General features: G+C 38.0%; 3 protein-coding genes and 1 pseudogene across 3 annotated transcripts; 1 reads left to right on the plus strand and 3 right to left on the minus strand.

Moving 5' to 3' along the window:
* The first annotated feature begins 4,929 nt into the window (after nucleotides 1-4,929).
* Nucleotides 4,930-15,610, plus strand: LOC109219860 (annotated as a pseudogene).
* Nucleotides 15,611-15,916: 306 nt separating this feature from the next.
* Nucleotides 15,917-25,504, minus strand: LOC109219865 (dolichyl-diphosphooligosaccharide--protein glycosyltransferase subunit 4A-like). The gene is made up of 2 exons (XM_019384331.1): nucleotides 25,341-25,504; nucleotides 15,917-16,455 (listed from the first exon to the last, which is right to left on the minus strand). Exon 2 carries the CDS (start codon nucleotides 16,453-16,455, stop codon nucleotides 16,342-16,344), a length of 114 nt encoding a protein of 37 aa, XP_019239876.1. The 5' UTR covers nucleotides 25,341-25,504; the 3' UTR covers nucleotides 15,917-16,341.
* On the minus strand, nucleotides 19,210-20,479 carry LOC109219861. Its single transcript, XM_019384328.1, has 4 exons — nucleotides 20,022-20,479; nucleotides 19,927-19,936; nucleotides 19,484-19,723; nucleotides 19,210-19,380 (listed from the first exon to the last, which is right to left on the minus strand). Exons 1-4 carry the CDS (start codon nucleotides 20,477-20,479, stop codon nucleotides 19,210-19,212), a joined length of 879 nt encoding a protein of 292 aa, XP_019239873.1.
* On the minus strand, nucleotides 22,263-23,453 carry LOC109219862 (histone-binding protein N1/N2-like). The gene is made up of 2 exons (XM_019384329.1): nucleotides 23,223-23,453; nucleotides 22,263-23,090 (listed from the first exon to the last, which is right to left on the minus strand). Exons 1-2 carry the CDS (start codon nucleotides 23,451-23,453, stop codon nucleotides 22,263-22,265), a joined length of 1,059 nt encoding a protein of 352 aa, XP_019239874.1.
* Nucleotides 25,505-25,558: the final 54 nt, after the last annotated feature.

Consider the following 25,558-nt stretch of genomic DNA (forward strand, 5'->3'; position numbering starts at 1 on the left):
ATTTGACCGTTTGGCCCATTACCACATTCCCCTATCGAGGCCCTCCTTGGCATGAATTGCTTTCTTCGAGAATGCGTCCTCCGAGGGTGATGCCCCCCAGTGTTCGAGGTTGATTGAAAATAATCCTCGAATACTTTGTTGAATATTTCTTAGGTAGCATACAGGTGTTGCCTCGTTAAAAACCTTGTCGGTAAAACCCATTTGGGATACAACCCGATCTAAGGGAAAAAGAGTGTAACGCATGCTTTAAAACCCAAGGTCTTCGAGCTGAAAGGTGCCACGATGTTTCCAATCGAACATCTGTATGGAGTTAATTTTAAATACGAATGGAAAAAGGGAGAAGGTCATACCTCAACAGTGACAGCGTTTGATCAACGATACATTCCAATTGTTTGGTAGTTGCTCGCATTCCATTGTGCTAAGTTTGTAGGATCCTTTCCCTACGACTCCGAAGACACGATACGGTCCTTCCCACTTGGGGCCTAGTTTCCCTTTGTTTAGGTCTCGACTGTTGAGAGTGACTTTCCTTAGGTCTACGTCCACGACTCCGAAATATCGAAGGTTCGTTCTTCTATTGAGTAGGGAAAAGAAATGATGGCTCCGATCTGATGACCTCGAGATAAATCGGCCTTGGGTAGCTATCCGTCCGGTCAGCCGTTGTACGGCTTTCGCATTGTTCACTACGGTGATTTCCTCGATGTTTTTGATTTTATGGGGGTTAATCTCGATACCCCTATTCGACACCATGAAACCCAAGAACTTGCCCCAGCCGACTCCAAAAGCGCATTTCTCGGGGTTGAGCTTCATGTTTTACTTTCTTAGGATATTGAACGTCACCTGCAAATGGGTCGAATGGTCCTCTGCGCGCAGGGACTTAACTAGCATGTCATCAATATAAACTTCCATGGATTTTCCTATTTGATGTTCTAACATCTTATTAACTAGGCGTTGATATGTGGCTCCTACATTTTTTAGCCCGAAGGGCATTACATTGTAACAATACGTACCATACTTCGTGATGAACAAAGTCTTTTCCTGGTCCTCCGATTTCATTTGAATTTGGTTGTACCCGAAGTAGGCATCGAGAAAAGTAAGGATCTCGTAGCCGGCCATAGCATCGATCAAACGATCGATGTTGGGAAATGGGAAAGAATCTTTAGGGCATGCTTTGTTCAAATCTTTGTAGTCTACACACATTCTAAGTTTATTCCCCTTTTTAGGGACTACCACTACGTTAGCCTCCAGCCCTGAAGTAGTCTTTGAGCCCATTTTAACGTGGACCCTCCGTTATAGAATAGAAAGAAAGTGGTGTAGAGATCCATCCACTAAGTACCATCACCAGCGCACTACCCTCCCGTCCCTCCGGACCGATCGGAACAGACCAACCACATATGATTCAGCTCTATCTAGGGCCTCGAAATGGAGCATCCTTAAAGAACGAGTTTTTCTCTCTCATAAGTTGCTTATAGATAAAGGAGCTGCTTGGATTTTCCCCCAATAAGAAGCCCAATTTTTCTTCTAAAACCCTTATTCTATACTCCCCGGATATTTTACTTCCCTAACGAATCCTATCTTTAGAAGTTTGGTGACCTCTTCTTCGATGAATGCATGCTTTACCTCGGACTGAGGTCTCCTCTTTTGCTTCACCGGTTTAAATCTGGGATCGATACTTAGTCGATGGGTAGTTATCTGGAGTGGATCCCTGTCATATCTAAGTGGAACCAGGCGAAGCAATCGATGTTATTGATAAGAAATTGAATGAGTTTTTTCCTGAGTTCGGGGGTTAACCCCGTCCCCAGGTATACCTTTCATTCCGAAAGATGCTCGATCAATACGGCCTGCTCGAGTTCTTCGACCGTGGACTTCGTCGCATCCGATTCCTCGGGGGCAGCGAAGGCTCGGGGATTGAGGAAATCTTTTTCTTCGTCCTCGACCACCTGTTCATCGATCACCTGTCCCTCGGGCTGTAGTTGCTACTTGGCCACCTGTTTGTTCTTTGACTTTTTCGATGTGGATGGTGTCGATACCAGCACCAATTCGTGTACTGCAAACATCTCCTTAGCTGCATGCTGCTCTCCATATACTATTTTCACGCCATCCTTTGTTGGGAACTTCATCATTTGATGAAGTGTCGATGGCACCGCCCTCATGCTATGGATCCATGGCCTTCCAAGCAAAGCATTATACCTCATATCACCTTTGATGACATGAAATTTGGTGTCTTGTATGGTTCCGGCCACGTTTACTGGGAGGATGATTTCCCCCTTCGTTGTTTCACTTGCCATGTTGAAGCCATTCAAGACTCGAGATGCTGGTATGATTTGACCGAGCAACCCGAGCTGCTCCACGACCCTTGACCTGATTATATTTGCTGAACTACCTGGATCCACGAGAACACGCTTAGCTTGAACTTTATTTAAAAGGATAGAAACTACCAGTGCATCGTTGTGAGGCTGAGATAAGGCCTATATGTCTTCCTTGCTGAATATGAGAGTGTCTACGGGCATGTAGTCCCGAGTCGCTTCTCCCTTGTGATGGATACTTTGGTACGTTTGAATATGGTTCCGTGTGGGACGTCGACTCCACCGATGATCATGTGAATGACATGTTAAGGTTCTTCAGGTCCATTCTTCCTGTTTGCATCTCTTTCTCGGAAATGGTTCTTGGCCCGGTCGCTGAGAAATTCACAAAGATGCCCCTCGTTGATCAACCGGGCTACCTCCTCTCTAAGCTACCTGCAATCCTCGGTCCTATGACCATGAGTACCATGATACTTGCACATCAAGTTGGGGTTCCTCTGAGAAGGATCGGTCTGTATAGGCTTGGGCCATCTAGTATCTCTAATTTTGCCAATGGCTGAGACGATACCCGAGGCATCGACGCTGAAGTTGTACTCCAATAATCGGGGTGCCTCCGCCAGTTCTAAGTGCTTATCGAACCCGGTTTTGCTCATGAGTCCCCGGGAACTTTGACCTCGATCTACTCTTTGATTATTTCGAGGTATGTTATGCCTTGAAATGTTCCTTCGATCTTCGACGTATGGCTGATATCTTTCCTTATTCGACCTTGAACCCCTGTCTGCATTTTCTGACTCCTTTGCTAGTAACCTGCTTGGATAAACTGAGCCCGAGGGGGCTCCCAATTGATCATCCTCGACCCTAATTTTTTATTGGTACCTGTTATGCATATCCGCCCAAGTACGGCGAGATACTCGATCAAGTTCTGCTTCAGATACTTCGAAGCTATCGAACTTTGTTCATTTAGCCCCTAAGTGAAGGATTGTACGGCCCAGTCACCGGAGACCGGTGGTAACTCCATTCGTTCTGACTGGAAGCGGGACACGAATTCCCTCAGCATCTCATTCTCCCTTTGCTTTATTTTGAATACATCGGACTTCTTTGTTGCGACTTTTATGGCATCGGCATGTGCCTTTACAAATGAGTCTGCCAACATGGAAGACGAATCAATAGAGTTCGGGGGTAAGTTATGGTACCAAATCATGGCACCCTTAGATAGAGTTTCCCCAAACGTTTTTAGCAAAGCGGACTCAATCTCATCGTCTTCCAAATCATTTCCTTTTATGCCACAAGTATATGTGGTGATGTGCTCGTTGGGATCAGTGATCCCATTGTATTTTGGGATGTCTGGCATCCGAAACTTCTTCGGGATGGGCTTCGGAGCCGCACTCTGGGGGAATGGTTTTTGCACGAACTTCTTCGAGTCCAGTCCTTTCAAAATCGGCGGTGCTCCCGGTATTTGGTCGACCCTCGAGTTGTATGTTTCCACCTTTTTGTCGTTGTCCTCAATCCTTTTCTCCCCTGAATCGATCGTCTTCATGAGTTCCTCGAGCATTCTCATGAAGGCAAGGTCAGTTCCCGAGCCGTTGTTACTTGATCTCTCCGGGGTTGGCTCAACACGATGAGCGGTTTCTGGCCCAGCCATGCTCGGAGTCTTTTGCTGATTCTGTAACTGGGCGATAGCAACTTGTTGTGCTTGCAACATCTCAAAAACCACTTGTAGACTAACTTCCCTTTCTCCTTGAGCCTGCGTCCTTTGAGTGTCAGGTTGATCTCCTCCGCGTACACTTCCTTCGACATCAGTGTCCAGATCGACGTTCACGGCAATGTGTGAACCAATATCGACGGGGTTTGGCGCTGGTGCTACCCCAGGGTTTAGCGGTGGCACACCGGTCCTGCAGCTGTTGCATTGTTTTCTCCATGGATCCGAGACCGTCGTTTCCATGCACGGGTACATTTGCTGAGCTAGACATATCTTAGCCTTAAATCAAAGAATCGTTGACAAGAAAAAGTGTGAAGAATAATGTGTGTTATCAGAAAACTAGCACTAAAATAATCACTATTATCTTTAGCCCCACGGTGGGCCCAAACTGTTTACCTCAAAAAATGTGAGTAACAATTAAGGATGATTTGTGGTTTTAAAAATATGTGATTTATTCCAATACTAGTAAATATACAAGTAATATTAGGTTTAAGTAAGAAGAATTGATGAACCAAACCAGTGTTATTAGAGCAACGGGGACCTCGAGCTCGATTATCTCGGGAGCCTCGAGGTGAGTTAAGAGCAAATAAAGTATGAAAAATAAAGTAAAAGCAATAAAGCTGAAGAATAATTGTGGAGCATAGTAAACGAGAAAAGCAGACTAGCAGAGTAAAATGTTCTATTGCAGTGAATGAGATGATCCTTATAAATGATTGGGATCCCCTTTATATAGGAGGGGAAAACCCTAATATTGTACATTCCCAATTATGGTAAAGAATTCTATTGGTACAGCTGTATAACAACCTAGTACGGAATCATACTATTTCGTACAAATCTTATCCCATAATTTATCCCCTGATCCACGTGTCCTTGAGAAATTCCCGCTCTTTCTTGAGTGTCATCAAAATTGTACTGCCCTCGAGGTAGATCATGTCGGGTCTCCGATTCGCTCCCCCGAGGTATGCATTTTCATGTCAAATCCAGTCTTCACTTTGTGTTGCCCGAATTCGAGTCCGGGGTACTGTTAAGTCCTCGAAATCAAGCTCTCCAATTTTGACTGTATACATGATGCTTCCTTCTTTTTAAATGAAAATTAGAATTGAAGATGAATAAAATTAAAATCAAAACCCAAACTTTCCTTCAATTTCTATTTTAAGTTTGCATTCATGTTCCTTAGACTGAAAAGCGAGAAGAACACGATTTTCTACAGAGCATTTGGAAAATATATTGTAACAGCTAAGAACATAGATTGTCACTTCGTGTTTATTGATGTGTGGCTATAATTCATGGTTAGCATATCATGTGCCTTGCATTTTACATGCTTTAATGATAAATTATACTTTATTTGCGCGTAATGCAGTCTATTTTATGTGTAGGTGAATTGGAGATGAAAGTAGTACAAAAGGGATACTTAAACGTTGAAAGTATGCTCAAGAACAGTGAAAAGGAGAAGCCGGGCAAAGGCCAGCTCAACCAGGCTTTAGCCTGGCGAGGCCAGCCAAAGGCCAGGCTGAACCAGGCTTTAGCCTGGCGAGACCAGCCAAAGGCCAGGCTGAGGCTGGTGTTAGGCTGGCGACGCCAGGCCTGGGGCCAGGTCCAGTCCGAGTTTTGAAGACTTAATTCGTCTCCTGGTTTGACTAGGGCTTGGCCTACACGTTTAGGTCTTTTCCTACAATATAAACAGACCTAAAAATGTCACTTTTGACATACTTTAGACAGACGAGAGGGAGATCTAGTTTGGACAAACTCTAGACCTAGGAAGAGCACGGAGCCATCGTGGAGACCGGGGATTCGACCTAAGGAGGAAAGAACACACTAGGAGCAAGGCGGAGAATTCTTCTACGAGTTTTTCACTTCCTTCTTCCTATTTTTCATTATTGGTTATGAATTCTAGTATTGTAGTTATGCATACTATTATGAATAGCTAATTTGTTATCTAGGGTTTTGATAGAACCTATTGGAGGATGATTTTCATGTTACGTTAATATAGATTTGCTGTAGCTTTTTCTCTATTTGTTCAACTACGTTAGTATTGTGGATGGTTGAAGAACTCTCAATAGACTGTGCCTATTTAGTGTGTGTTACTCCGAAAAGAGTGCATATTTAGGTAGTTGTTGTACAACATCACTCCTAACATATATGAGAGATCAATATGGAGGGTTTAAAGGTGAGATTAAGGATAACGAAACCTTGGAGCAACCCGAATGAGCCGTACTTAATGCCATCTAGCGTAATTCGGGAGAATATGTCTAGTAAATTGTGGTAATTACTCGGGAGAGAGTTACGACACTCAGAGCGCTCATGATCGGTAGAGAAGACTTAGGCAAATTTATAAAAAATGTAGCGGAAAGGATTCCAGTAATAGGGGAAATCATAACTCCAGACCTCCTTAATCTTGTCTCTAACCCTTAGTATTTTTAGTTGTTAATTTACTATTTTAATTTGTTAGTTAATTAGTTAAACACAAGAATCTTAATATCTATAAGTTAGGAATTATTCAAGCTTGTCTTCTCGGTGATAGTGAACAACTGTAGCTAAGCCTTAGTTCTCTGTGGGATTTGACTCCAGACTTGTAAACCGAATTATATTTGCAACGACCGCTTAGTCTTTTTTATAAAGCATAGTTGGGCGTGATCATTTATATATATGATTGCATTGTCTAACTACTGAAACAAATAAGATGATCCTGCAAACAAAGTATTTGATTTGTTTTGCTTCACGAACTAACTAAAATAAATGAATCAAGGCATTCAAACATAGAGCTGCTACAATTGCTTCAGTGGGAGCTCCTGTCGATATTAGCAACGTCCTTAGTTTCTCGCTTCATTATTGTTGGGATCCAAATAATATGGTACATGTGAAAGCTAACAATACAAAGCTTGATGGACGATAAATCGGACGACAAAAGAATTATATTAAAATAGGATATTATATTAATATGGTTTGGGCAAGTAAGCTACAAAAAATATACTAATATTAAAAGAAAAAAATCGTTGAGAGAATAAATTCCGTCCCTATACAAAACTTTCTAAAAGACTACATTGTGGATATTGTTGTTTTTGTTATGGCGAAATTTATTCCTTTGAGAAATCTTTTTCCGTTCCTTCAAGAAAGAGAATTCAATAGATTAAAAATTCAGGGCAAAATCCTAATAACTCTCCCGTTGGCGTAAATTTTCTTGATTAAACTTGATCTACCTTTTTCACAGAATCTTCATCACTGTTGCTTGGCATGATTAAAAATATGTATAGGTTGAAAATTATTGGTATTGAATGAAAGACACCCAAAAATTGGTTAAAAGGAGGCCACACATTAAGAATAAGCATGAGTTAAAACTGAAAGTAGCTCATGCGTTAAAATAAACATGAGCTAAAACTGACATTGGAGCTCATACATTACAAGTAGGCATGGCTTAGTGGCCCAAACATGGATTAAAAAAGATTTTTATTTCTATAAAGATGCAGCAGCAGGGGTTTTGAATATTGTGATTGTAATTTATCTCACATGTAGCATCACATTCAAACATTTTGGATAAATCTTCATTATCGTCAAATTGGGTGCGGCTTGACTTGAATCCGCCTGAATCTAACTTCGATCTCGCTTCAAACTATTGGCTCTCATATTACTTATTGGGATCGAAATAGCATGGTATATGTGCAAGCTAACATTACTTTTTTTCTTTTTTCAAAAAAGAGAGTCATAATAGATAAAAGTTCAGGGCAAAATCCTAAACGATTATTTGGTTATGCTATGTTGGGCTTTGCTCTAACCCAAGCTATTGCATTATGGGGTTTTGACACAGTTACCCACAAAAACAAAACTATTTACCCTTGTCTACCCATTTGTTTTCCTACCCATAAACTAATTACATTTCCTACCCATAGTAGGTTTTGTGGAGAATTTTTTCTTTATTCTCCAATTCTTTTTTATTTCTATGCTTCTTTTCTTTTCTTTTTTCTTTTTTTTTTCTTTTCTCCTTTTTTTTTCTCATTTTCTTCTTCTTCTTTTTTTCTTTTTTCCTTTTCTAATTTCAGTTAACTTCCTTTTTTTATATTCTTTTTCTCTTCATAATCTAATTTCATTTACTGTTTTCACTATTTTTTATTATTCTTTTTTTTTAATATTATTACTAAAGAAAAATCAAATTGTGTACCAATTAAATGTAGCTAATACAACCAAAATAATATTAACTAACATATGATACCAGTATAGTATATAGCTATACTAATAGGGTATACAATTGTACACAAAGAGTTAAAAAAAATTTAGTTCAATTATTAAAATGAAATAATATCAGTTGTCAATAAAAAATTTAAAAAATTCTAAAAGGATCTAATTGTAGAGTATACCGTTACATCATATAGCATACTATAATTTTTTATTTTTTTGCATTTCTCAATTTGCCCCTCACGCTGGGTAAAAGCTTAAAACAAATTAAAGGAAAAAAGCAAGTGAATTTACGGGTAATAAGTATACTATTATAGTATATTGTATACTATTACAGCATATTGCTTTAGTATCTTGCATATTATTACAGTATACCATAACAATATATTGTATATTATAATAGTATATTGTTGCAGTATAACTATATACTCCTATAGTATATTAGTATAATGTAGCGGTATGCTGTTTTGTAAACTATAATGGTATAGTGTTGCAGTATAGCTATATACTCCTACAACATATTGTATACCGTAGCGGTATATTGTAGTTGTGTTCTTCTTCGATTTTCAACTGAAAATTTCGATCTCAATCACCTCAAATCAGCTCCAAACGCTATTAAAATTCAGTATGAACTTCCAGAAGGTACTATAAGCAATATTTAACAGCACCCACTTTGAATCAAACAAGAAATCTTCAAAAATAAAATTGAGCTTCAAGCCCAGCAATGGTGGATATTCAAATACACAAAAATCTAGATCTAGGAAACCAGAAAAACTCAAACTTTCTCTTCTAGCTAAGGATTCTTTCACCCCCTCTCTCCATTTCCTGCTCGCAATGCTCGTACTACAAACAAGTAGCCAAAATGACAAAATAAACACAACACGAAACAGAAACAAAGGGATAGATTCGGAAGAAAAAGTAGAGGAAAAAGAATTAAGTAAATTAACTGAGCCAAATCCTTGAAACAAGTAAGCAGAGAGAAAATCGCAGAAATAACAAAGGGCTTCAAAATACACACACACATAGAGAAAAATTCAAGAAGAAGAAAGAAGGAGCGAAGTTATGTAAGCTGTGGAACAGAAAAATAATAAAAATCTAACAAGTAGGAGAGAGAAAGAAGAAGATGAAAATAAAGTCTGGTATCTTTTCGTCATGTCATTCACACTTTGAATCAAATGGGAAGGCAAATAGCTGTGGGCCGGGTAAATAGTCTTGATTGCATAGGTAGGAAAAGTAAATAGTTTCGGTTTGGATATTTAAGGGTAAATAGTTTGGGCTTAATCGATATAAAGCGAGATTTTCTCTTGCATCATTTCCCCAATGATGGCCTTTTTGATCTCATGATTCATATTCCAAGTCTGTTATTAATCGTTTACGGTGGTTGAGTAAGCAATTGGGATATATTTCATTTTCGACATATCGAATAGGCTTTTCAAAGAAAGTGGTCCTTCGTCTTTCTTTCTTTATTCAGTAACAGTTTTCTATAGTTATATAAATGTAAATTTCCCTTTTTATAGCCGACAATCATATATAAGATGGATTATCTCAGCGACTTCGTCTCAAAGAAGATGTTTTTTTCTTATGAATATTTTACAAAATCTATTTGTTAACAAATCTTCCAAGTCCTTTGGGCTAAAAATGCTAATTTACTTTTTTCTCTTATTGTTATATCGTCTGACAATGTTCTTTAAATTCGGCAATTTTTCCACACTCTCTCCCTCTCAATTTATTGGCGGTGATTGACTCGGCACGAAATTTAAACTTTTTAAAATTTGTGGTGTAAAATAAACCATAGAAATTTGTATAACATTCTTTTTTGGAACATAAATTAAGACAAAGGGAGTACTAATTTGCAATTCCAGAAATATTCAGTGAAGAAACTATTTTTTTATTAGTACTTAAATTATTTTTCATTAAAGCAAAAGAAAAAACCAAATTATTAAAGTAAAACCTCTGCCGGAACTACCTTATATTTTACAGGAACTATTTCAATTGACTCTTAAATTATCAGTTTCTTTCGTATCTTAGTATCAACAGGAAAATCTGAAAGTGTTGCTACCAGTTTCAAGGATAAAAAGAGAAGCATCGCAAGAGAAATGGATGGCCTATACCTGCCATGCCCTATTAAGAATTTTCAAAAATCAAATTTTGCCCTGTCCCGTCCCGCCCCGTTTAGATGTTAACCTGCCCCGCGCTGTTAAGTTGTCCCTGCCCTCCCCGCTTCTGCCCTGCCCCATTGTCATCCCTAATAAAACTTATGTAATTTTACTTATTAGCTGGATACTATCACGCCTTTGCCGGAACATAGAAGGTTAAATCGAATATATTGGTTACATTTACAAATGTGATTGATTTTTGGGTCAAAGGGGAAGTTGTTTGGGGTTTTGTAAATAACGTAACAGCTATGTAGAGTTGGTACTGAAGAAAGTGAGATCCTAAGGGGAGTCCCCTCAATATAATTTTCTTCTTGAAATAAACATACCTTGTTTTATTTAAAAAAAGTATGTTATTGAGTTAGAACCCTAGAATAAAAAACTTGTCGATCAGAAACACTTCATTTTTTTAGTAGATGTATTTGGCACGAATCCAAATTAGTTGGACCAGTAAATTTTGTAGTCATATGATGATAGGCCACGAGAGTATTCCTATTATGGTTATTGAATCCTTTTTAGCATACTTTTCTGTAAAGCAAAAGTTTTTTTTGCATAGAATTTTAAGGTGCCATATCGATACAGAAGTGTCTACCTGCCTAACTTCTAATTCCATGTCTAGCCAAAAGGATACCCAGTAATTTCTTGCTACTCTTTGATTGTGACCTTATTGAGAGGCTCCCAACTTTTCGTAGACCAAAGTATCTTTGTGCATCATATATTATCATGAGTTTAAATTTGTGCACGAACGTATAAAAAATATTGAGAAATTTACATTTTCAGCCGCTGCTAAAAATAATATATATAATTTTATATACTTTTAGGCTAGTGAATGCAATTAGTTTCGGCTAACCGGCCAATTTTATCTTTTGCCCAATAATATTTGCATAATTAGATTACTTATTAAGTAATTACAAGTAAATTTGTTGATAAACATTAATTAAGAATTTGGTAAAATGATAAACTAACTTGCATATAAAAAATTTCAATTACAAAATTTTACGTTGTCATTATATATAAGTTAAATTCTTTATTTTTTTTAGCAATTGTACCTTCCCACGAAAAAAGATAATAACTTGTAAAGAGTTTTGAGTAGAACGTTTCTAATAAAAAGCAATGAAAGTGGATCCTAGACGTTTTGCCAAAAAACTGATGTTTTCAACTTCATCTTGTTTTTGTTTTTCTTTCATCTTACAGTTGTTAAATACTTCGCTTTCTAGCATCTGGCAATTTTTTAGCCTAACTGCTAGTAATAAGGTTTGATTCCAGACGTATATATATGAGTTGACTGAGTAAATTCTATAAATTCCTGTAGGCTTTTTTTTGGTTTCCCACCAGGTGTCCGGAACCCGCATTGGAGCCCGACTATATCCGGATTCGCGCCGCGTAGGGCCCCTTTCGGGGGGAAGCGCTCCCTACCAAGGATTTTTCCATACCCAGAGCTCGAACTCGAGACCTCTGGTTAAGGGAGGAGCAGTCCCATCCACTGCACCACATCCTTTGGTGGTTAAATTCCTGTAGGCTCAAGAACACTTTGTATTTGTAACCTAGCTGAGTTTCCAAAATTCACTCCTCCAAGCATAATCATATATATTCTAAACTTCATATGTAGGAACTTTTTTATAGTAAATGTGACCAAAAGCCATCAGCTCTCGGCTTGTTTGTAATGTCAAAGTTACTTCAGGTCTGAGAGAAATTAAATATTTATTTGCCATAGTAATCATGGCAACTACAGTAGCTAAACGAGCTCGAGCCATGTGGCGGATGAGGCTTCACTAAGCCATTCGGACTGCCTTGGCATGCACGATAATCGGCTGCACCGCTCTACTCAGCCCGCCCTCTATTGCAAAACAGCTAGCATTTCCCGCCTTTTCGTACCTAACAGCCATACTTATTGTGCCAGATGCCACCCTAGGCAAAGTTTTAAGGGGCAGTTGGAGTGCATTTTATGCCACACTTCAAGCCATGCCACTTTCAATGCTAGGCTTATGGATTCATGGCTTCGCCACTGCCAGCAACTTCTCGCCCCACGTGGCTGGTGTAATGGTGGCAGCGAGCGCGTTTTTGGTGGCGTTGCCGGAGAGTACTAGTTTGATGTCTAAGAGGATTGCTTTTGGACAGCTTGTTATAGTGTACGTTGATGCTGTTGTTCATGGAATTCATGTCAGTATTATCATGCACCCTCTTCGAGTTGCATATAGTACTGCTCTTGGAACTGTGGCTTCTGTCCTAGCTTTGTTGCTGCCTTTCCCCTGGCTAGCTTATTTTGAGGTAATCATGCTATACATCTTAGATGAAAGTACATGAATTCAATCGAATAATGCAAATATGGATCCGAGTCGTAATCACGTTGATAAAATAAAGGGTTAATTCTTGAAAGATTCTACAATAGCACTGATACTTTTACTTAGATTTAACTTATATCAACTGACTATGTAACAATAATCTTACACATAAATGTATTTAAATGAACTGATAATGTATCAAACTCTTACAGTATATAGAAGTTAAATTTAAAACACATTTTCTTACAAACTTGGACCTATCCCCTCACTTTTTTTCGATCCTTAAGAGTTAAAAAGTCGAAAAGGAACCATTACGGAGCATAGTTTAGGAAACTAGCTAGTTTATTCATTTCCATATACATGGCTTTGTATTCTTCGATTTTTTTCTTTGGGAAGTCCATACACAGGAAACAGTAGAAACAAAATCTCATTGTCTACTTTGTCCTACAAATCATTGACCCATATAACGTCAACATCAACTGGCCTGTTCAACAGGAAACCAAGCAAACCATTTTTTTCCCCTTTTTTCAGAAAACTACAACAATCCATAATAAGTAAAAACTGCTATAACATGAAATTAAGTTATATTAAACTGAGAGTTTAAAATTCTTTACGTTGCTAGTGTATATATGTTAATGTTGAATCCTATCCTAATCCGTAATAATTTTCTTGACAGCGAGCTTGACATCTTTCTTCCCATTAGGAATTTCTAAAGTTACTCTAGTGCCCTAAACCATAAACTCTGCCCTTATTTTAGCCTCTGACCATGAGCATTATTGTCTCTGTGGTTTCAAATCTATTCGATGCAACTAATAATCTGGTATTTAAACAACTAAATTTGTTTGCTGTATCATGAGACAGTTTCAATAAAGATGCGTTTTAGATAGCAATCAGAGAAAACAAAGATTCAATTGCTAATATCTTGAAACTATACTATTTGTATACTGAAAATGCTTCGGAAAGAATAAATCTCTATCTCAAAGCCGTCCATACTCGAGATGAGCAGATAGCTATAGAGCTAGTATCTCAAGCCAAACCCATCTCTGAAACAGGATCCAAGATTCTTGAGAGTATCAAACTCTTGGAGGTAAGATTATGCTACTCAAAAAAGAGTTTAATTTCTGTGTACTGACACAGTGACACTGCATAAGATTTTTACACTATCTGATTATGTTACATGCAACTACTTATAACAAACATCAGTCTTAACTCGGAAAATAAAGCAGATAACCTTCTATAACAGTTGAAATACACCAACAGCATAAAATGTCCCTACTATAAACCCCTCAGAATATAGTATTTGGTTAACTGAATATTAGCCCCTTCAGCGTTAGTTCAAATACCTAAACACTCACTTTCATTTGAACAAGAAAGTTTGCAGTGGGAGAAACCTTGGCTAAGATTCTTAAGTCCCTGCTTCACAGACCCAGGACACGGTTTGCATGATATAGAAAGTCCAATGAAGGGAATGGAAATGGCTTTAACTTCTTGTCCTTGTTTTCTAACTAGAATGATAGATGAAGAGCTGATAAGCGTCTCACATCGTGTGCTACAGCTGCTTGGTCTAGAACTGGAGCAGTCTCGGTGCTTTTTGCCATCCCATTCAATGGTAGCTCCAGAAACAGAAGAAAATTTTGAGATTGACTTTTCCAGTTTGTCCCCATGAGCCAATTTTCCCGACAAACCTAGATCAACCAGCACTTTTCTTCTTATCTTGTATCAAGATGTGCATAAATAATTTGACCATGACTAAACCTATAACTAAAGGATCCAAAGATACACAGGGAAGTGACAGAGCTAGCTCCAAACAAGTTTGCAACAATTGGATTAAGGCAATGAACGAAAGACTGGTACAAGTGTTCAATTTCGTTAGGTCTGGCTGTGCTACTTGGTCTGCTATTTAATAGAGAAAATGGATAATGGTCCGGCCTTACCTTAGCAATCAGCTTAGAAACAGGAAAACAAGCAATTTTTTTACAGTTGCAAATGCTCGGGCACAAGGAACAGCTGATCAGTCTATGGGGTACTAGGCTGCACTATTTTCCAAAATTTTGCAAAACTAAGGTTCATAGCTCTGATCCCTTGGATTTCTTTTACCTCAATTCTGAGGGACCGTAAGATGTACTCTACAGCAGGAGGAGATGCAGCAGTCATTGGAGCGTTACTGATTTTGGGCAGAAAAGGCTATGGTCCTCCAGGTGAATTTGCTATCGCTAGACTCACTGAGGCCTGAATTGGATTATCATGTTTCGTCTTCATAGAGCTTGTTTCGCAACCTACAAGAGCAGCTACTCTTGCGAAAAATCATCTTTATCTGTGCCTAGGAACACTTAAAAATTGCACTCAACAAATTGTCGTGGATGCAGGGCAGAATGGCTTTATAGAGAAGCAAAGGCATCTGAATTCTCAAGTAGAGGACTTGCAAAAGTTCATATTAGATGCAGAGTTGGAACCTGGTTTTTGTTTTACGCCTTTTCCTGCTTCTTGCTACCAAGAGCTCCATAAATCACTATCAAATGTCATGCACCTACTGTATTTCATGGCCAACAGTACAGAATCCCTCTCACAAACACTACACAGCCGTGATGATGATAGAAAGGATATTCAAGAACACATAAACAAGGACATAGAGATTCTCAAGGAGGCTCTAAGCTCTTCAATGAGCTGTATCGGGAAAACCATTTCAATCAGACTGTTAAGAGCTTCCTAAGATCAGCCAGAAGAGCAGATCCCTTATGACCTTGAGGAGGGAAAGTCACAATGCAAGTATACAACTTATATGAGTGATAAGGAACAAAAAACTTTAAGTTATTTTCTTGAACACTCAAAGGAGGTTGCTGACAAGACAACGTCCATTGAAGGCAATGAAGAGCTTAAAAGAAAGATGGTTCTTTGTTTGTGTTCCATAGAATTATGTATGAGATGTTTGATGAGCGAAGTAAAAGACATAGAGGAGGGTATAAAAGAATTGGTGAACTGGGAAGATCCATTAGGCAACCCTATTCATTAACGAAATTTTGCAATAATATTCCCACATTATTTATCAATTCTTTATTTTGATAACCGAGAAATCCTCGAGGCTAGTGATGGTTCAAAACTCGATGGATAATGGCTCCATTCCTCTACCCTTCTCCATAATATTCCAACAATATTAATATTGGTAACAGTAATTTTCTCAGCCAAATCACAGCAGATATAAGAAAAACACCTGAGTTCTGAAACCTTTGAGCCTAACACTTATATTTTCTTCTCTATTTTCAACCATGTCAAGCTAAAACAAACTGATAAATCTGAACAAAGGAAATACATCACCATAACTCTATATTGCCTCAAATTTGAAGATTATGCAGAAGAATGCCACATTTTTATATGTTTTCCCCCTTAAAGAAACAACTCCTAAAGTTTAAGTTTTCAGAAAGTAGAAGTCGACCCAAAACTAATCTTGAACACCCTCAAAAGAAAAGAAAAAGAGGTAGACTTAAACAAAAACTCCAGAATATTTTCTGAAAGCAAGATAAAGAAGAACTCTGATCCCCTTTACTCAATTGATAACCTTAACACTATGCATTGTATGAAATATTGCATGATCAATCAATAGTCTTACCCAAGTTATCTATGCGCCCTGCTGCCGATACAACTCCATGTTCAGGAGAAAATGTTTTTGGCACATCAAAATTCATTAATCTTATATATAGAATAACTGATCATTACTATCAGTGAATGAGCAGATCTACAAACTTTCAATTGCCTTCATATTTTGGGTCCGCCGTCACATAATGGTAAGCAACCACTAGCACAAATATAAAGATACCAAGAAAGTTGGCGAAGAAGCCCAGGTCCTGGTCGTCCATCATCTGTAACAATACATACAAAATTTAACCAACATTTGAGACCTCACTTAACATAAGATGAATCATGTTCCAATTTTGTGTTCCAAAATACATTGACAATAATACTTTAAACACCAAAAAGAAACGAAAAAGAAAACATGCATATGCACTAGACAACGAGACAGTCTACTTATGTCATACTGCATTTCTACTGATGTTTATACCGCACAACGGCTTAGCCTTCTAAAGTTCTGAACCACTGCAAGCCTAGCATTTGAATTATGAGTGCAGTCATGAATTCCAAATGATACCTATTTAACGACTATGATGCAAGCAGTGACAGGTCTCGAGTATCCCAATGATAAGTCAACTAACCAAAGATGACTCATGTTCTATTTTATATTTCTAAATACACGGGATAATAATACCTTAAACACCAGAAAGAAAAAGGAAAAGAAATAAGCATGCATATGAATGATGTTTATACGACATAACCGTAAAAAATGTGTTGTTAAGTTTATATATCCTTAGACTATTCTTTCGACCTTAGCATTCTAAAGAGTTCTCAGCCACTGCAAGCCTAGCACTCAAATCTATAAATGCAGCCATGAATGTCGAAATGATACCTAGTTAATGATTAAGATGCAAGCAGTGACAGGTTTCAATGTTTTTATCTCCATGACAAGTTCAATTACTTAGGTCAGGTGGCCTATATGATAAGTATTTGATTAGGTAAAAATATATTCATTCAAAACACATTGCAAACTATGTTAGATTTAAATTTTCATAAAACAAGCTTTGTAATGTATGCAATAATGAAAGAAAATGGTAATATAGTTAACAAGAGAAGTTACATGATAAGAAATATACAAATGTACCAAAGATCTTTAACTTGATATGTAGCATCACATGTTTGTTTGACAAATATGTTTAATAAAAAAGAGAAAACTTTGACTCACTCAATTTCACGATTGGATTGATAGCTCAGTACTACAGTATTACGGCATAATAGAGGAAGTAGCACATAGAACTGAAATAGGTTAGTAAGGAAGAATTCTAGAGGAGTGCAAAGCAATATGAAGATGCTGAACAAAGTGAAAGGAATGTTTTATACAAAGGTTGTGAGGCTCAGACTACTAGTGTTATAGGGGATTGAATATTGAGCTCTAAACCCCAACATATACACAAGATGACTGTCAAAATGGATGTCTGATCATATAAGATTGGACAAGACTAGAAACGATCACATTAGATAAAGGCTCTACAAGAAGTATACATGATAAGAACTGAGAGAAGGTCACTTGAGCAAGAGGCGGATTCACGATTTAAATTCTACGGGTTCAACCTTTAAGGCTCTTAGCATTGAACAAATTATATTTTTAAAGTTATGGGTTCACATCTACTATTTGTTTCAATATTAGTGTATTTTTACATATAAGTTTTTCTTTTTCAATCAAAATATCCACCATGGTGGTGGGGGGTTTAGGCTATACCCCAACCTATATATAATCAAACATAAGCAATACATGAAGGAAGATGTAGAACATTGCCTCCAAAGCAAAATGAAGATTGTAGGATCTCATCCTTGTGTACATTTGCTCTAAGGTGTTGTGCCTAATTTGTGGTGTGCCCTTCCTTGCATCTTGTATGTGAAAGAATACACACAAGGATGTTACATCTGATGTTACAAGAAATATACAAAAAAATAGTACTATCCATGTGGAACATCATTAATAACAAACTGGTTCTTCTTTGTTTTGAATCTGAGATTTGGGATGCCTTCTTTATCCATTGCAACTAAAGCTTTAATGTAACCTGGTAAGGAGGCTATGTTGTTAAAGATAACTTGATTTCTCAAACTTTCAACCAAATTAGCTAAAGAATCAGCTACCGTATTTCCTTCTCTGAGGATATGCACAAAAGTAATATTGCCATCTTGTACCAGTCCGATAATCAGATCTATGATCAGGCCAATCTCCCAAGGTGGCTTTAATCTATAGTTAATAATATTAACAAGAACCAAGGAGTCAGATTCAACAATAATATGACCTGTGATTCTATCCTTGCATATGATAATTCCTTGAAGCATTGCTTTGGCCTCAGCCATGATGTTGCTACAATGTCCATAGAAATCAGCAAAGGCACACTGGACATCACCAATCTCATCCCTGATAACACCACCACCTCCGGAACTTCCTGGATTGCCCTTACTACAACCATAATTAAGTTTAGAACAGTTAGCCCCTGGTTTGGTCCACCTGACCACCTGGCAAGAGAGGACTTGTTGTGCATTCTCAACTGCACAACACAAATCATTCCAAGTATGTGGCATCTGGATCTTAGGGAATTTGCAGTTAATCAACATCATCATAAGTCTACACACCTGTTGGATAATGATTCTAGATGACATGTTGATCCCTTCAAACTTAACACTACATCTACTCTTCCATATTTCCCGGCAGATGACAGAAGGTAGACATTGGATAACAGTCGCATGAATAAGGTTGTTAGCCTTAACTAACCACCATTGCATAGCAAGCACCATAATTGAGTTTGATTCCACATGAATTAGCAAAAAAGTTCCATACTTGTGTTGCTATGTGGCTGCAACAGAATAGATGCTGAATAGATTCCTCCTCATGTCTTATACAGCATACACACCTTGAGGAGATGACAATACCAATTCTTTGAATCATATCATCAGTAGATATTCTACCTTGGAGCAGTCTCTTCATAAAAAAGAAAATTTTGAATGGCATTTTCTTTTGCCAAATCATATCACAGGTAAGTGCCCTGCTCTTCTGCTTCCTCGTCTTGTCCCATGCTGACTTGCAGGTGAATTCTCCTTTGGGGTTCAGTGTCCAGATCGGGTAATCTGCCTTGTCTTGTTGTATTTGAATATTCAAAATGGAGTTGACCACTTCTGAAGGTAGAATTGTTCTGATCCCCCTTCAAAAAATTCAGAGACCTTAATATTCTAATGAGCATGTCTGTTTTGAACAAGTTTGGCAACAGGACCTTTCCCAGTCCAATTATCCCACCAAAAAGAAACCTCACCCTTACATATCCTCCACAGAATATAATTTTCAGCCTCATTTTTAATGCCAATTAGCCTCCTCCAAGAGTGAGAGTGATTATACGAAGCTTTCCTAGCAACTGGATGCTTTCTTTCACAATACTTGGCCTCTAAAAATTCTGTCAGCAAAGAATTCTTTGTTCTGAAGTTCCACCACATCTTGGCAGCAAATGAGTTATAAATATCCTGCAATGCCCTGAATCCCACACCTCCCTCCTGAGTTGGAAAACATAATTTTGATCCAAGCTATCCAATGATGTTTCTTTTTATCCTCCATCTTTCCCCAAAAGAAGCTTGCCATAATTCTCTCGGCTTGAACTAGGACTGTTTTAGGAGGATGAAGAACAGATAAAAGATTAAGAGGGAGGGATGCAAGAACAGACTAAGCACAACTTTACCACCATATGATAGCAATTTACCTTGTCATCCCTGTAATTTATTAGAAAATTTGGCAACCATATTGTTGAAATAGATAATTTTCTTCCTTCCAGCAAAAATAGGACACCCTAAGTACTGCATAGGAAATTGAGAGTGTGAAAAACCCACAATACTTCTGATATCAACAATTCTGTTGTCATTGATCTTAGAGGATACAAAGAGAGCAGATTTCTGTTTGTTCACCAACTGCCCAAACGCCCTTTGATAATCCTCCAGTTTTGACATCATCATCTTCAAAGATATAAGATCCCCAAATGAGAATAGAATAGTGTCGTCAGCATAGCAAAGGTGAGTTAATATTGGCCCTTTCTTCTCACAAGAGTAAGGGATAAAACCTTCCACCAGCAAAGAGTCCATAAGTCTGGAAAGTAACTCAGCACCAATTATAAAAAGAGAAGGAGATATAGGATTTCCTTGTCTAATACCCCTGCTTGATTTGAAAAAACCATGTTGAGACCCATTTATGTTGACAGAATAGTAGATAGTTGAAATTAACCTGCTAACTCTGTCGATCCAAATTTCCGCAAATCCCATCTGCCTCAGTACTTCGCACAAATACTCCCACGAAACTCAGTCATAGGCCTTGGCTATATCAAGTTTCATCACCACATTTCCAATATTAGGAGATGATTAATATTATGAACTATCTCTTGGGTTAATAATATATTCTGAGTAATAGCTCTGCCTTTAATGAATCCAGCCTGATATGGAGATATTAATTTCTGCATGAGGGGACACAACATATGGTTCATCAGCTTTGATATGATTTTACAAGAAAAGTTTCCAAGGCTAATGGGCCTTAGTTCAGTGAACTGATGAGGACATTCCACCTTAGGAATCAGATTCAAGCATGTATGAGTAAATGCCCTAGGTAATTCAGTACCGCAAAAAAAATCAAGCACCATTAGTAGTAAATCCTTCTTTATCACTTCCCAGCAAGTCTGATAGAATTTTCCACAGATTCCATCAGGTCCAGGCGCACTATGAACACTCATAGAAAAGACAACATCTTTAAGCTCTTCCTAAGTTGGTGGAGTCGTCAGTTTCTCATTGTCTGCCTCATCAATTACTCGTGGTATCAACTTCAATAGGGAGTAATCAGCCTGGGAATTCTCCTTAGAAAATTGTTTTTGAAAGAACTGAATAGCTTCATTTGCGATTTCATTGTCTCCTTCAATCCAGCTTCCATTCTCATTTTTTATTTTCTTCAATGACAACCTCCTTCTTTTCCATTACGACAGAATGAAAAAACCTAAAGTTAATCTCACCCTCAACAAACCATTTAATTCCAGATTTTTGCTTCCAATACTCTTCTTTAGTGCTCTAACCAACTCAGCATTAGCTTTGTTCAAATCAGCCCTGTTACTAGCTGAATTGTCAGTGATGGACTTTTCTCCAAGCTCAGCTACTCTATTCTCCAATGCCTTTGTGATATCAAAAATATTTCCAACCGAGATTTTTGACCATTCAGAAAGTTTCCTGCAAGTGTTCTTCAGTTTAAGGTGAAATCTCCACAGAGGAGATCCATGCACCTCTTCATTCCAAGCCTGCTCTACTACATTCATAAAACCATCTTCCTCAGCCCAAAAATTCAAGAATTTGAAATACTTAATAGGATTATGTATTGTAGATTTAGTCAGAGCTAGCAAAGGAGAATGATCAGACCTAGTTCTCACTAAATGATTAACTGAAGTACAATCAAATAAGTTCAACCACTCATGATTTACCAGAACTCTGTGTAATCTTTGCCAAAGTCTTCTATTAGGGCACCACCCATTACACCAAGTAAAAGAAGATCCACTGTAACCTGCATCCACTAGTTCACAAACCATAATACATTGGATAAAAGATAAGCTTTTGGACATCCTATGAGGAGAGCCACCCTTCTTTTCAATGGGATCAGTAATACAGTTAAAGTCTCCTGCGATGAACCAAGGTAAATTAAAGTTGACACCAATACTCCTTAGTTTATCCCACAGGTCTTCTCTACGTTCATCCTCACATTTTGCATGCACGGATGTAATGAGAAGCGAGATTCGATCATGCTTAACAACACAAGTGACTTGTTGTTCATCTTCATCAACCACTATACAGTCCAAATCTTCTTCCCAAAATAACCAAATTTGACTGTTACAATTTGCATAGGCATTATGAAAACCCAACATTCTCTTATACTTATCTAATTTGTTAGCCTTATAAAAAGGTTCAGCTAAGGCAATAAAAGGGAAATTATTTGATCTAACCAACTGTTTAAGCCTTTCAAGAGCACTATTGGTCTTAATGCTCCTGATATTCCAATAAAGGGACTTAAACATAATTAAGGGTCAGATAGAATTTGATTCTTTGAGGCCTTGGTAGGCCTTTGAGAAGAGAATCTGCCCTCCTTTCCTCTGGCTGCTCCCTTGCCTTCTCTTGGCCCATATCTGCCCCGAGGAGATAAATGACCTGAGTTGATTACATTATTCACAGCATGTGAGATTGTTGCATTCCCTACAAATACTTCCACCAGTCTATTTGCATTATCATCACCGTCCTCCTCCTCACTATCCACACTTGCATATTCCTCACTTTCATCTGAGCCCTCCTCATCTTCATAGTCATTATCTTCTGAATTCTCATTTTCTTCATCAGAAGATTCTGAGCTTTCATTTGAGCTTTCATTAGACACTGGTTCATTGTCATGACTAGATCTGCCTTCCAGATTAGTACCAAAAATCAATTTCTCAAATTTCTTTTGTATTTCTCCTGGCTCAATAGGGTAAGATGTTTTTCTGCTCTCCTTCTTCTGTACCTTTACCTCTCTTGTTACCTCTGGATTTGACTGTAGACCTTCCTCGTGTTGTAAGTGTTGACATTGATCATCTTTCCTTTTTGAGTTATTCTCTGTCATTTGCATTGCATTATCCTTTATTTTGCTTTCCTCTTGTTGTTTCCCATGCTGGATTTGTGCTCTTGCTTCTTCCCTTTCTTTGATATGTTCTTGTTTTTTAGCTCTATTTCTTTTCTTTTTTTTCTTAGTTTTATCATCCTGGTTAGCACCCTGTTGACCCGCTGCATCCGTATGAGCTGCTTTTGGTTCCCCTGTGTCTATTCCTTTCCTGGTACTTCTTGTATAGCTTCCTTCTGTGGGATCATAGGTGGTTCTCTGATGACAATGCCCCCATTTCTCTTTTTTCTCTGATCAATTAAGTTCCTCTGCTCCATGTCTTTGCTCTTTCTCTCTCTGTTGATTAGAACTGGGACCATTCCTGTTATTTTTCCTTTTTCTTCTTGTCACTGTCTTAAATTCCTCATTATTATAAGCGACTCCACTGGTTGATGGAATATCTTGTTGGTGATTTCTTTTGTCAATATTGATTCTTTCCTCCCTCTCTTTCTTGATTCTATCATCCCTTATTTTTCTCCAGCATATGCTTTCTACATGTCCTTGCATTTTACAGTAAAGGCAATAAGAAGGGACTCCTTCATATTTAACATCAAGCCAAACACCACCTTCATCCCCTTCCATGGTATTAAAACCCAGCCAAATTTAAACCTTAATCTTAGCTACATTACCCCGAGACTTAGAATATGTCGCTAGGTCAGGGGCAATTGCAACACCTACAGATTGAACCATTCTGGACATAATTTCCCATCTGAACAGGTGACAGGGCAATTGATGAATGAGGATCCAAACCTGAACGATAGGTGTTTCAACTTCCTGTTTAAAATCAGGTGTCCACAGTAGAATTTTCATAGGAGTACCATTAATGTCCACAAATTTCTTAAGCTTAATGTGAGTATAATCAACTTCATTGGCAAAGTCGATATAAACATGTTGCGGATCATAGTAAGCAATTTTAACAGTTCCTTTCAAGTGGAACTGGCTAACAAAAGCCTTCCTTATATCCTCCATAGGTGGTTTGGTTCTATAAAACTTCCCAATTAAGGTGAGTCTACATTCCTGTGCAAGATTCACAAAGTAATCCTCTGCACTAAAATGCACCGCCGGCTTCCCTAGATAGGTACCATGTTTAATTTCCACATTTTTTGCACATTTTGCCATGGATGGTAATTCCGCTTGGACAACCACATCAAAGGATGTTTAGACGTACCTTGGTTCCATTTGTTGATCCCAGGCAGAGTAGTTTTGTCTCCACCTACTGCACCTTTAGTCACAAGGATCTGAAGTGAGTCAGTGGCCTTCTCTTCATTTCTTTTATCCTGCATGGTTGATTCTCCTTGATTTTTGCTCTTCCGATCAAGTTTGTCAAAATTTGCTGAAATTTTTGGTTGTTCTGGTATAAATTTTTGGGTGAGAGTGTTGGGTTGGGTTGTAGTTGATGTGCCAGAGACGGAAATTCTATTTCCAACGTTTATAGCGGTGGAATTTTGGTTGAGATTCTCGGAGTTTGTGGCTATTATCTGGTGGTTTTGGCATGTTGTGTCCTCACCGGTGGTATTCGTAGGTGGCGGGGGATTTTGAATAGGTATAGGTAGACTATGTGTCGAATTGTTAATAGGTTGGATGTTGGTTGAGACTTCATGTGGGGGGCCTGGTGGTGGGTCATTCAGGTGCCTCCCAACCAAATCCACTTTAGACATAATGCGTTTAGAGAGAGAATTCTAGTGAGTCCGCAGTGAAAGTATTGGGTTCAGATGAACCCGGTACATTTTCATTGGATCCGCCCCTGCTTGAGCTTATTTGAACACGTTCTACGTAGACCGTCAAATGCACCACTCAATAGATGCAATATTATGGTCATTAAAAGTGCTAAAAGGAATGAGATACACCTAAAATCACACGACGGCAAGTTATCTCTAAAAGAATACAATCTTTAGGGATCATTATTAGAGTTAGCTAAGAACATTCCTTCTCCATTTTGGAGTTACTTGAAGGCATAAAATTTAAAACTAATTCTAATATAACAGATCAAACCGCAGTAAACAGCAGATCAAGCAATTAGTGAAGACAACAGTTGCCTATCAAAATTACGTAAATTTAAATAACATGAAGTACTCATTTGATCATCCACATCATATAAAAAACTGACATAGGGAACTAGAGAAAAATAAAAAGGACAACAAAACAAAGAAATCAGGTTCACTTATTAGCAAAAATAAGGAGCAGATCGCCAAATAAGAGATAGAATTAAGAAGATCAAGCAATTAGTGAAGACAACAGTTGCCTATCAAAATTACGTAAATTTAAATAACATGAAGCACTCATTTGATCATCCACATCATATAAAAAACTGACATAGGGAACTAGAGAAAAATAAAAAGGACAACAAAACAAAGAAATCAGGTTCACTTATTAGCAAAAATAAGGAGCAGATCGCCAAATAAGAGATAGAATTAAGAAGAAATGGCCCGAATTTTATAACCATGGGAAGGTGAAATTTTGAGAACTTACATTAATAAGAAGCAGAAAATTTCTTCAGAAGGCAAAGGCGACGATCTCCGATTCTCGTCCTTCGAGCTCCTCTGCTAAGTGGCTTCGAAGAGGCACAATTTAGCTTGTTACATGTGATGTGTGTGCTGGTAGTGCTTAACGGCGTCGTTTAGGACTATGAGAATACAAATGATTCATGTGGAAAAAAGACTTTAAATGTGGCTGCTGGGATTTTAGCC

The sequence above is a fragment of the Nicotiana attenuata genome, unplaced genomic scaffold (genome assembly GCF_001879085.1).
Source record: "Nicotiana attenuata strain UT unplaced genomic scaffold, NIATTr2, whole genome shotgun sequence".
Lineage (NCBI taxonomy): Eukaryota > Viridiplantae > Streptophyta > Magnoliopsida > Solanales > Solanaceae > Nicotiana > Nicotiana attenuata.

Coding starts and splice junctions, on each gene's coding strand:
- LOC109219862 (XM_019384329.1), bottom strand. CDS start 23,453: ATGGAAGGGGATGAAGGTGGTGTTTGGCTTGATGTTAAATATGAAGGA. Junction 23,091..23,222: donor ATAATGAGGAATTTAAGACA/GTGACAAGAAGA, acceptor CATTGTCATCAG/AGAACCACCTATGATCCCAC.
- LOC109219861 (XM_019384328.1), bottom strand. CDS start 20,479: ATGGGATTTGCGGAAATTTGGATCGACAGAGTTAGCAGGTTAATTTCA. Junction 19,381..19,483: donor GGAGGATATGTAAGGGTGAG/GTTTCTTTTTGG, acceptor AATTTTTTGAAG/GGGGATCAGAACAATTCTAC.
- LOC109219865 (XM_019384331.1), bottom strand. CDS start 16,455: ATGATGGACGACCAGGACCTGGGCTTCTTCGCCAACTTTCTTGGTATC.